We start from the raw sequence: 12454 nt of genomic DNA, 5'->3' as shown, positions 1-12454 counted from the left end.
AGCTGTTAGAATCGGACATAGGTTTTCTGATACATCATTCCCCAGATGAAAAATGTTTTGTGAAAAAGAAAGTGCTCATAGAAACATGCTGATTCACTTTAAAATAAAAAATAAATAATAAAAAACAACAAAGCAAACCACCAAACAAAAAAACTCCAAACAAGGCAAAAAAATTCTAATAAAATATTTGCAAACTAAACCTTTTAATAACTGATTCAAAGCTTATTTTAATCAAATGCCCTTTATATGTCTGAGAAATTCTCATTCAGTTTTACCTGAAACATTACTGAACTTTTTTAATTTTACAGTAAAATGCTAAAGAAATATAGTTTATTACTGTCTTTTTTTCCAATATCATGCAACGGTCAAATAAATTCTTAGAAAATCTAGAAACAGTATTGGGAGGTAAGGATTTTTTAGGATAAGACTAATGTTAATTACTAGAATTAGAAATTTATGGTATCGCTACTATTTCAAAGCAACAAGAAAGTCAAAGTATTAGCGTATCTGTTAATTCTTTGAGTAATAACTTATAAAGTGTTTAGCAAAAGCACAAGTCCGTATATACAGATCTCTGAATTTAAAGATTTGCACATCTGCACTTCAGAAATATATTACGATGTGTTGAATAACAAATACTAATGAGGACAAATTTTCAGATTTCATGATAGCTGTGGTCATTCAAAATGTCTTGCTCAATCTTCAAAACCACAGTAATTGTTTTTACAGTTACTTTAATTGAAAGTACAATAATCACATTAGCAGCAGAAAATAACAGCAAATGTGCTTGTTCTGAGGTTAAGAAAACAAGGCACAACATAATCCTCCCGAATGTGATCCAACACTCACTATAAATTGCTATGTCAAAGAATTGTTATCTGTGTGTTTAATACAGCACATATCAGCACTGAACCAAATGGCAATATGATAGTTTGGGGACTGTACCATCTCTGTAGAACATAAGGTAATGAGCAACTATAAGAGTAGTTACAAATAGCAGTGATAAAATATGCTCATAAGGTTTAACTTCATCATTATACATGTAAATTTCACCACATTTAGTAGCATGCACATTAGTAAAACAAAAGTCACACCTTGTATTTATCTGTGTTGTTACATTCTCCTGTGAGAAGACAGAATCTAGAAGGTCTGCAAATCACACATGCTGACTGTTCTTTCAAGAACTGGGCATGAAGATTCTTCAGCTTTGCATCCTATTCTGCCCTGATCACTTATAGACAGCTTCTATCCCTCAGAGCAATGCAAGAGTTGCCCCACAAAATTTCTTTCCATCTGGATCTGTGCTGAAGCTGTTTCTTATGCAGATTCTCCCACATCGGGACCATTCTTCAACTCCATTCCCCTTCACTTTTTAACTTAATAATGAAGAATGACATAAAAATGACTAGGTAATAACAACATGAGTATTCAAAGGTTGACAGCATGTGCCTCCATTCCAGCTATAGGTCTAGATGGAGAGTTGTTCTCACAGAGACTAGCAATGTGTTCCAGTAAGATCTCAAACAGGTTCTCAGGCATGTAGTGTAATATTTCTACTTACATTTAACCACCAAAAGCTTGGCAGAATCTCATAACTCAAATATTTATAAATATAATTTAAAAAATACTGTTAAGAGCTCTGAAATTCATGCAATACCCATAACTCTATATGTAAAAGAGATGGAAGCAGAGACAAGACAGGATGAAATGGGACACATTAAGAAAAATGAACCTTGATATCCTGAAGAAGGAGATAAGAAAGGTACCTCACTAAATTATCCCTACAGCTATTTTTGAAGTTAAGGTGAAGATAAGTGAGTCAACATACTGGCAAATATTTTTACCTCAGAAATAATTTAACATAACGAAGAAGCCAAATACAGTATTTTGAAAGGACTACTATCCATTTAAAAGGAATAAATTGTCAATATCTCTATTTTTAAAAAGCCCATGTTCTTATTGTTGCCATTTTGCTTTCTTTCATACCCTGATTAGTACAGATTTTATGAAAACAAAAAAAAAAAACCTAACACATTGAAAATAGGAAGTAAAAATGAATGCTAAAGAAAATGTAACTGAGTAGCTTCCTTTATCTAAACTACTCTGAGCTAAGAAAAGTATATGATAGGCACAGATGTAAAGAACACAAGATTAAAAGTTAATCTATTAATTATTTTTAACACAGCTACAATTGAAAAAAATTTGATCTGGGAATGTCTCCCCAGTGAAGAAATACTTTAATGCTATCATTTTCATGTGAAAACAAACACAATTATACATGAAGCATTAGGCAATTAATCCATTTTCTTAGGAGAAAAGTTCAAATATTAAGATAACACAGAAAAGGAATTAAGTATTCACATGTGATTTCTCAGAAGATTTTGTGGTTACTACCACAGTGTATTTTATAATTCTATTTCCGATAGCTCTGATTTCTCAGTTATATTTACACAGTCTCTGGCTCCCATCTGGCTGAATCAACCACAACAACTAAGATCCAGGTGAGGGTCTTGTTAAGAGGTAGCGCCAAACATTTCAGAAACAGCTTTATCCAAAAGACTAAAGTTTTACTGCTACTCTATCAAGCATCAGTTCATAGAGCAACTATCCAACTACTCTATCTTTTACTGCTGCTCTATCAAGAAGGTTGCATGCACCGAGCACTATTCTTGTACTTAAGTGATTAAAGAGGAATGGATATTTATTGATGTCAACCTTAAGTAAAAAATATATGAGATTTATTTGTTACTGAGCACTTGGCGAAATAGAAAAAAAAGATTTTCAAGTTAGAAGAAATTAAAAAATGAATGAAAAATGAAAAGTGTCAAAGCAAATGAACAATTTTAAAATTTTCCTAGAATGACTTCTTTATACACAGAAAGAAAGAAATCTATTACAGAAAAATATCATTTAATTGGAAATACTTGCACATGGACATGAAGACACTAATTATTTCAAACTTTTGATAAAACTGGTATCCTTTTAAGACCTAAAAAGAGCCAGAACTAACCAAATAATAGTTTCACTTCTAACATAGAGAACCCCAGCTCTGGTAATACTCACTTCTGAATCTTCCATTTTTTTCTTTCTAATCTGTAATAATTCTCCATATGTTTTTTCTTCCTGATTTAACTTTTTCTCATATTCTGCTAGCTTATCTTGATTAAACACCATCTGAACATTTTGTTCCTTAATGACCACAGTACTTGACATTTGCCTTTGAAAGAAAAAAAAAGAATTCAATGAAGTAATCAAGATCTTCTACTATATTATGCTTTAGTCTTAATTTACAGGTTTCATTTTTAATTTTATAATAGTGTCTTCTTGCAAATAATAATACTTTTTATAAAAAACATATATGATGGAGCTTATCATGAATGTTTAGATCACTTCAAGACATTGCCTATCAATCCGTATCTAATGTGTCTATTGAAATACATAATACTCACTTTTTTAAAAAATGGTTTGCATGTCTAAAATAACTTTCTAAAGAATGGACTGGTTCACTCACATATGTGAAGTATCTACATGAATATGATATTCTGAGACACAGAATTAGTCCATAACCAGTGATGTATTTGGTAACTACTATTTTGTTATTTATTGGGACTGGAAGTGGGAGCTTCATACCATTTGTGTAATATTTTGTTTTTGGAAGTTAAGAGGGGTTTTTCTGGATGATTTTTAGACTTTAGAGTTCTTTCTGTTAGGTGGAAGCTCTAACAGCAGGTTCTCAAAACAAATGCAAAGTTCTCATTAGTGTCTGTTTTAGGTCTAGAAGTTGGACAATTTGCAAGAAAATTCCTTTCTGAAAGAGATGGACTTCATAGCTGTAAAAACAATGAATTATTGGAACTAACTTTCAGTACCACTTTGTGTTGATATTATCCTTTTCTTTGACTATAACATGTCACTGATAGGAAACTACTGACTACTGGCTAAAGAGCTGTGGAAAATGAGAAAAGATTTTCAGTCGTGGAAACACGTCTTTCATATTTGAAATTCAGTAAGTTCCATTGTACATTGGGTCCTTCCAAATCATTCGATTTGAATTGAGAGTTAGGAAAAAAAAACAACATATCTAGTGCCACGTATCCAGATAAAAAAATTACATTGAAAAAAATATTTTTTCCCCCGTCAAGAATTTCATGGTGTAATCTCTCAAAGACCTTTCAACACCAACAGTACATAACTGAATGAGATCACAGAAAGGGATCTGTAGTATCATGATGCAAAGATGACTTTTTCACTGTTTAGTCATCCTTTAGAATGCAAAAATCCAACCTGCTTTCTCCTTGACATTGCACAGCGGGTTCACCTTTATCCTTGAAGAGTAAGCCTGCTGTGCAATCAGCATATACAGCCCTCCAAGGCTTGCATGGCCTAGAAGGCAGCCTGCATTATCAGTTGAATAGAGCCCTTTGAGATTATCTTTAGGACTCATCAGTCACAGTAAGCGTAGGTCCACAGTTCTTAAACCAGAAAAAAGAGTGCTTGGAATCCTCCATTAATTAAGGATGCAACTGACCATGAATGTTATCAGATTTCCAAAAGCAATTCTGATGCCCGAAATTCAATTTGGGAGGCAGACAATTTATCATTAATATCTTCTACAGATATGTTAAAACTACAAGCAGTGATCAGACAAAAATACTTTCAAATATTGATGAAAAGTGCATGACATTTCCTAAAAATAATATTTTAAAATAATAAAACTATCTTTAGCAATAGTAATAAAGTCAAATTACTAAATTACTTTGGTAAAAGTAATAAACTATCCTGTAAAATTCATATACTAGATAGGTCTTACCGCAAATCAGCAAAATATTGTTATACCTTTTCCATCTGTACTTGTTTCATATCACATAACTCACGTATTCCTTTAATTTCATGTTTTAAATTTTCCAGTGTGAGAATTTTCAGCAATCTGACTGGATACAGATGAAAATTTTTCCTAGGATTTAAAAAAAAACCCCAAACATAGCATGTTAATTAGGCAGGGCTAGATTTCCAAATTCTGACATTTAAGCACTTGATTATGAGCAACAATTCATGAATTTTTTATATCCAAAGAAAGAGAACTTGTTTTAGAGGGGGCAGGAGAAGCTTTTAGTGCAACTGGAAGAATTCCATTTCTGTAAGATCATGGTGTTGCACATCCAGCTATAGTTCTCTAACTTACTGCACAATTCTTCTACTATTTATCCACAAGCTTTTTTATGGCACTTTTATTTTTGCAGTTGCCTTTTTTTTTATTGATGTATGCAAATTTGTAGGTCATCACTTCATAAAATACATTTATCTTCTTATTTTTGCTTTTATACATAAAAGTCTTGCAAATAAGCACTGACTTGCACAGCAAAAACTTTATTAATGATAGTGAAAAGTAACAATTTTTGCATATGATCTAAGTCTAGGCCTATTCATTTCAGTGTATGCAGAGTCAGTGTCTTAACTGGAAGTTTTTTCTGCTAGACCACCAAAAATGGTACTTACAAAATATAATACTGGTTTAGGCAGATACCTAAAAAACTGAACTTTCAGGAAGAATCAGTATTTTTATTTGCAATTCTGCAGGTAGAATATGGCTTACCCGTTATGTCTAAAAACTGGCATTTTTCATTTAGTTCCCTACAGAAAGAGTTGTCCTTTTTTAGATGTCACGTTTTTCATACCACAGTTGTCCTGAACTCCAGACAGCAGAGGATTAAAACACAGAGAATGACTCCTGAACACCTGCCTACTTTCCTCAGCTACAAGTACACAACTCAAAAAACTGCTGAAAACCTTTATATTAAAATGGTTTTCACTAAACTTCCCATTCTACAGAATAAAGATTAAATTGCAGTGTCTTTTTCATACCTGTGACTGACAGTCATGGGACCCAAAAAATATAAAGATTCATGACACAAGCAAGCTCTACCTACAGGAACAACAGTATCTGGTAAACAAAGCTGCAGCTTCCCGACAATGAACAAGAGAAACATAAAACACTGTAGCAGTTCAATAGTAATAAAGGGGTGGGAGTCTTCTCTTTGGGTGGTATTTCTAAAGTGGTCTTGCTGCATTAGATTTTTTAACCCATACTAATGGGCTGTAAGCAGCTATGTAAATGGATTAAATTAAGATGGAGGAAAATACGTTTTGATTATGCATATATACACATATATACACACATAATTTAAGTGCACACATGTATAAATACCACAAGACCACACAGTTCAGTAGGCAAAGAATGCACCACAATAGATAAATAAAGAACAGTATTTTAAAAATTTCTTCTTTAGATTCTGCCCCATTTTTCTGAGGCAGCAACTTGAAGCATCATCTAATGGTCTTCTCTCTTGTGAAAGAAGCGCTTCTTAGAGGTGTGCCTAAAAGATAGCTATAACAAAAACGAGGTATCAAAGCTTCTGTAAGAGGTGTTAACACAGATATGAAGGTGTGCAAGGTACCCCAAGAACATGACTTTTTTAAGGCCTACAAACTTTGTAAAAGTGTAGTATGTATCTGTATAGAATTGATGAAATTTCAGGTTTCTTGCAGGAACACAGAATCATTAGAAAGAAAATTAATATAAGGTAATTAATGCAAATTCTGATGCAACTGAGTGGCCCATAGAGAGTCTCAAACCTCTAAGGAAAAATAGTATTAATTTTAGTTCTCACTACCAGGTGAAATTGGAGAAATGTGATAGCCTGTGATATACAGGCTGTCTGAATGGTCTGTCTTGGCCTTAAACTTAACAAATAATGAAATCTGAGATGATCAAGATACCAGGGGCAGACATAAACATACACAAAGAAGTCATAACAGTCATAACATGCAGAATCAGGTTCACATTTATGAGCTATGTTAGAACAAAACTGCCAAAGAAGAAGAATTTTGTCTCTTCCTTTAGGTCATTTTAACCAAGGCAGATAAAAGCTGAAAATGCTGGCTTCCAAGCATATGAAATACTAGCCACTGAGTCAGTGCAAGCTGGTACCTATTATAGAAGACATAGAATTTGCAATCAGGTTTTAGGAAAACAAATCCAACCAAAAGCAAACGAAAGATGGTGAGATACTCTACATTCTGTGATCCAAATATCAATAGACTGGGTATCTGCTCCTTATAGGTTGCTGTACTGGACAACAGTTCAGTATCTTGCCTAAGCTGATTGAGTCCCTTGGCACTTGGTCATTCAGCTGTTCAATACATGAGCACTATTATTGATTCTTCTTAGTTGCTGAACAGAACTACTGGTGTATTATGGGATAGAAACCATTTTATCTAAGTATCTAGCTTTTAGACATGTCAGCAGACTAAACTAAGTCGCTTCGACTTCAACAGTGAGATGCAGTAGCCTCCAGTGTATGATCCTAAAATAGGTAAGCTATGAAGAACTGGGTGAATTGCTTGATCATTTGGAAGTTGAAGACTCTACTCCTGCATCAAGAATACTATGGAATAATAGCCATTTTTTCCATGACATCATTTAAGCTACTCACTGGACAAGCTTTAAACAAGCCAATGTGTGGTGGTTTAAACCCAGCCAGACAGCTTGTTCACTCACTTCCTCCCCCTTTCTTGCCCTCCCCCTACTCCCGAAGGGATGGAGAGGAGAATCGAAAAGAATGCAACTCCCACAGGTTGAGATAAGAACAGTTTAGTAACTCAGGTATAACACAAATCACTACTGCTACCACCAATGATAATAATGATAAAGGAAATAACAAGGGAAGAGAATACATCACCTCACCACCAGCCAACTGATAACTCGCCCCCCCCCAGCCCAACCAGGCACCGACCAATACCTCCTCCAACCCTGCAGTCTACCAGCCCTTCCGGGTAACTCTCCGTTATATCCTGGGCATGATGTGCTGTGGTATGGAATACTTCCTTGGCTAGCCTGGGTCAGGCATCCCGTCTCTGCTTCCTCATGGCTTCCCCTCCTCCCTGACAGAGCATGAGCCTCACAAAGTCCTTGGTCAGGGTAAACATCACTCAGCAACAACCGAAAACATCGGTATCACCAGCACTGTTTCCAGGCTGGAAGTCAAAACACAGCACTGCACCAGATACCAAGAAGGATAAAATTGACTGCTATTGCTGAACCCAGGGCACAATGTCATGTGACAGCACTAAAATGTCTGAATATAAGTTTACATAACTTCTCCTTAAAAAAAATCATGATTAACAGAATCATGTAGTGTGACCTTACACAGCTAGAAAAGATGAGTAATTATTAAAAATAAGACAGCCCATTTTATAAAGCCCCCCTTTTACAAAATGTCAATTGTTATGATCAAGGAACTGCATTAAGCTCTAAGAACACAGCATTTAATGCATCCAGGTGTTGTTACCAGTTCAGAGCTCTAAGTATCTCATAAAATAGGCTTTGTATGCTGTGTTATTTCACTTAACCAGAACACTCCTCTAGTACTCCTCCAGAACACCAAATCAAATATTGCTCAAGTAACTAATGGATAGAGTTATTTAGTTACTAGGAAAGGTAGCATTTAAAATAATAATGAAAATTACAGGAAATAAATGCACTGAAAAACACTGTAGAATTACTGATTATGATGTACTCATCAGTCATTTTCACATGTTCTAAGATCTACTGGTAACCTGCAGTTTGGTAGAGAACAATCTTTAAGAGAAAGGGATATAAAAACTGTCTTTCCTGCCAAACCTGTCTGTATCAATGAGTTTCCCAAAGCTTAATTTAAGATTCTGTTATATGTGTAAATCTCAATAGAGATTACTGGGCTCATAAAAGCTACTCTGAACAATATGAAAACATTTCTTTCATTTTTTTAATCTATATGACTCATCTTCAATGCCATAATACCTAGCTTAAGTTTATACAATATGCAAGTGAAAGAATAATAAAAATTAACTGAATCTTAGAAAGAAAATATTTGTTTCTTCTAACGCTTATAACCATGTTTATATAAAGCACAGGGTTCAGTATTGAAATTCAGTAATTCCCTTTGGTGGATTATAGAGTTTAGTAACTGATACAGCATATATAAGCCATCATTTACAAAAAGATGCCATCTGCTGAGCAAACATGCAATCAGCAAGCACTTCCTATTATACTAGAACCTTTTTTGTCCTTTATTGATTTTCTCCATTGCATTTCTAAAGCCCCTTAAGCAATCTGAATCAGTGTAGAAAATGAAGAAAGCAAAGGACTCCTCAATGACCCCAATATCAATTCTGCTTTGTATTTTACACTGTCTCAAGGCTATGGACCTCATAGGTTAGTTTGAGCAAGAGACAGAAAATAGTACATACAATATATGTATGTACATAGTTCCAAGGCAACTGTGTAGAAATGACAGCCTAACCTTTGAGATTAAACATACTTAAAAAAAGCCATACAAGCATTAAATTATTCACCTGTGTATCACTTAATAGTTGCTGCATAATAGTTCTTTTTTCTTTCAGTTTGCTCCTGCTGCTTATCTAGCTCTTGTATTCTCTGATTCAAATAGGAGAGCTTATGGAGAGTTTACGAATAAATAGACATGCTAGTATTCAAAAGTTATTGTCCCACATTCTACAGAAACAAGAAAATATATTAGTTACTAAATATTAAACAGTTACCTTTTCCTTTCCATACCCATTTTTCTGTTATGTGGGTTTCTGTACTCTCTGCTTTGAATGAAAAAATGCACATGTAAAATATAAAATATCTCTGCTACTTCATACAATGTTTACCATAATACAGCAGAAAAAAAAAAAGTCTTACTCTGCTCCCCATGTTTCTTTACTTTCTTTCTGCCAAGGAAGGTACAAATAAAGTTCTGAAATCAAAATACATATTTGGAATAGCTTCCATGGAGTTTGTATAAAGGGAAAAATAAATGTTTATAACTCATTATCACTAACTCCTGAAAAATATAGCTAAGGACAGATAACAAGAAGAAGAAGAAGAAAGAAACAATTAGCACCTCAAGGTAAAGTTCTTGACTATGGCAGTAACTTTTTTTGCATCATTAGTGTGAGCACCAATTATTATATAATAATTATTAATACATGTAACAAGGTAAACTTTACTAAATATGCTTATATAAATGGTATAATAGTTACATTATCCGAAGTCTAAAATTCCAGTCACACTATATAACAAAGATTATTAAAATAGGCATTAATATTACCATTCCAAAGGTATAATTTAAACTTTTAATCAATGAGAAAGTTCTTCCTTGAAGTTAGAATATCTTTTGCATATCATTCACACAGGAATCTGTTCATGGAAACTCTGTTTCCAAGCTGTTAAAAGAGAAGTGAATACACAGCTATAGGCCATGATGTATAACTTACACCACACCTCCCTAGATTTCCAGGAAACTAATGATGTGATCTTTGTCACATTGTTTCTACTTAGTTTTAGTTGGGGAAGGGATAACAACATTAGTCACTGCCATTAATGTGTTGTTTTGAAAATACTATTAGCTGGTAGAGGAATCTTTTTTTTTTTTTTTAATTTTTCATTTTGACGTATTAAACCTGCATCAAAAATAAACTATCAGATAATCCATTATCTGAACTCAATTTATTCAACATCCTCCATCTCTCCTCCAAAAATGGGGAAGTACTGCTACATGCATACTACATCATGAGCCCTTCAAGTCCAGCATTCTCCAGAAAATACAGCCCTTCTCCAGCATTAAAAAACTGGAGAAGACATCATCTCCCATGACAAGCTACTTACTAGTTGTCAAATAGCAGAACAATGAACCTAAAGACTGATTCTGCAACAAAAACTTCTTTTCACTGAGGCAGCAGAAATTCTTTTATCTGGGTTTTGAGTGAAAATAAAAAATCCTATGTCTAAACTGAATAGGCTCAAAGTTGTTGATCTTACTTGATTGTAAGAATTGTTCCATAACAAGTATATGGCTTATTGAAAACTCCTTGACTTAATTCTGGACACAAGCCATCAACAGTTAGTTTTGTTTCCTATTGATTTGGAAACAAAAATGAAGGCATTTTGCTCTTCCTTTTCTGGCATTAAGGTCTAGCAAAAATGCCCTCCTCTTTTAAACACTTAACAATTACTTCTTTCACAATGATTACTGTATTTTCAGCCCTCATCCTTAAGATACTTATTTCCTTTGCCATAAAACAGAAAAGGAGGGAAGCTTCAAAACTTCCCCAGACTGTAAAGCTGCTTGTATCAGTGAACAATGCATGCCCACCTATTCATACACTGTGTGGCAGCTCACATTTGGAAGGACTTGTCTGCCAGGATTTGCACATATTTCATAGTGAAATAGAGAACAAAGGCTTTGAGCAGTACACAAGGCTTAATTTAAGTGTAATGATAGAAGGCCAGGCCCCAGTCTCAGTGTTGCTGGTTGGACAATTAGCAGTGTGAAAGCCAAACTCTGTTTAACTTGTAATAAAAGACAGAAAACAATTTAAATTTTCCCCAGGTTTCCAGTCATTTTCAGAGTCATTTCCTCCCCAAAAAAGAAAAGTAACAAGAACCTGCTCAAGAAAAAGACATACAAAAAAGGATAAAGTGAAGGTATGGAAATGCTCTTAATTAAAGAATAATAGGAAGAAGAAGAAAGAAGAAAGAAGAAGAAAGAAGAAGAAAGAAGAAGAAGAAAGAAGAAGAAAGAGAAAGAAGAAGAAGGAAGAAGAAGGAAGAAGAAGGAAGAAGAAGGAAGAAGAAAGAAGAAGAAAGAAGAAGAAAGAAGAAGAAAGAAGAAGGAAGAAGAAGAAAGAAGAAGGAAGAAGAAGGAAGAAGAAGGAAGAAGAAGAAGAAGAAGAAGAAGAAGAAGAAGGAAGAAGAAGGAAGAAGAAAGAAAAAGAAAGAAGAAGAAGAAGAAAGAAGAAGAAAGAAGAAGGAAGAAGAAGGAAGAAGAAAGAAGAAGAAAGAAGAAGAAGAAGAAGAAGAAGAAGAAGAAGAAGAAGAAGAAGAAGAAGAAGAAGAAGAAGAAGAAGAAGAAGAAGAAGAAGAAGAAGAAGGAAACACACACCCACACCCACCCATGAAAAATTACATCCCAAAGAGTTCTGCAAAGAAAGACGAAATGGTTCTCTTTGAGGGTTTTGCTTCAGTATAGCGGATAGACATTGCATCTTGCACTAAACTATGGTTGAGATTTCGAAGATTCCCATATCATTTGAGAACAATAAGGTCTGTTTCTACAGATGTTGACATGTTAGAGAGACATGCAACTGTCGGCATTGCTTAAGGAGATGATTGTTTACCTACCTAAGGTCTCATGTTTGTAGGACTACTAGTCAGCTGATCTACATACTGCCAGGTATATTCCAAAACCATTTATCATTGTAATACCTTGTTTTCAAACAGTAATTTAGTTAGGAAATATTGTCAACTTTTCCCTCTGTCTTCTATTGCCACTGTTGTAGCTCTCCACATAAGCGAAACATTCAAACACCTCAAAGATCAGCAGAGCTAAAAGAGGAAACTTTAATAATG

The 12454-nt window shown here is 34.3% G+C and overlaps 1 protein-coding gene across 1 annotated transcript in view; it reads right to left on the bottom strand.

Annotated features, from left to right (window-relative positions):
* CCDC178 (coiled-coil domain containing 178) overlaps positions 1 to 12454 on the bottom strand; it is a 155341-nt gene that overhangs the window by 111369 nt on the left and 31518 nt on the right. The window contains 5 exon segments of the mRNA XM_062633145.1: positions 3064 to 3217; positions 4811 to 4906; positions 4908 to 4954; positions 9394 to 9439; positions 9441 to 9493. Of these exon segments, the coding sequence (XP_062489129.1) occupies positions 3064 to 3217; positions 4811 to 4906; positions 4908 to 4954; positions 9394 to 9439; positions 9441 to 9493 (396 nt within the window).

The sequence above is a fragment of the Pezoporus occidentalis genome, unplaced genomic scaffold (assembly GCF_034315485.1).
Source record: "Pezoporus occidentalis ecotype Australia unplaced genomic scaffold, CSIRO_AGI_Poc_V1 ctg4, whole genome shotgun sequence".
In the NCBI taxonomy this organism is placed as follows: Eukaryota; Metazoa; Chordata; class Aves; order Psittaciformes; family Psittacidae; genus Pezoporus; species Pezoporus occidentalis.
This window is presented reverse-complemented; position numbering and strand designations above follow the sequence as displayed.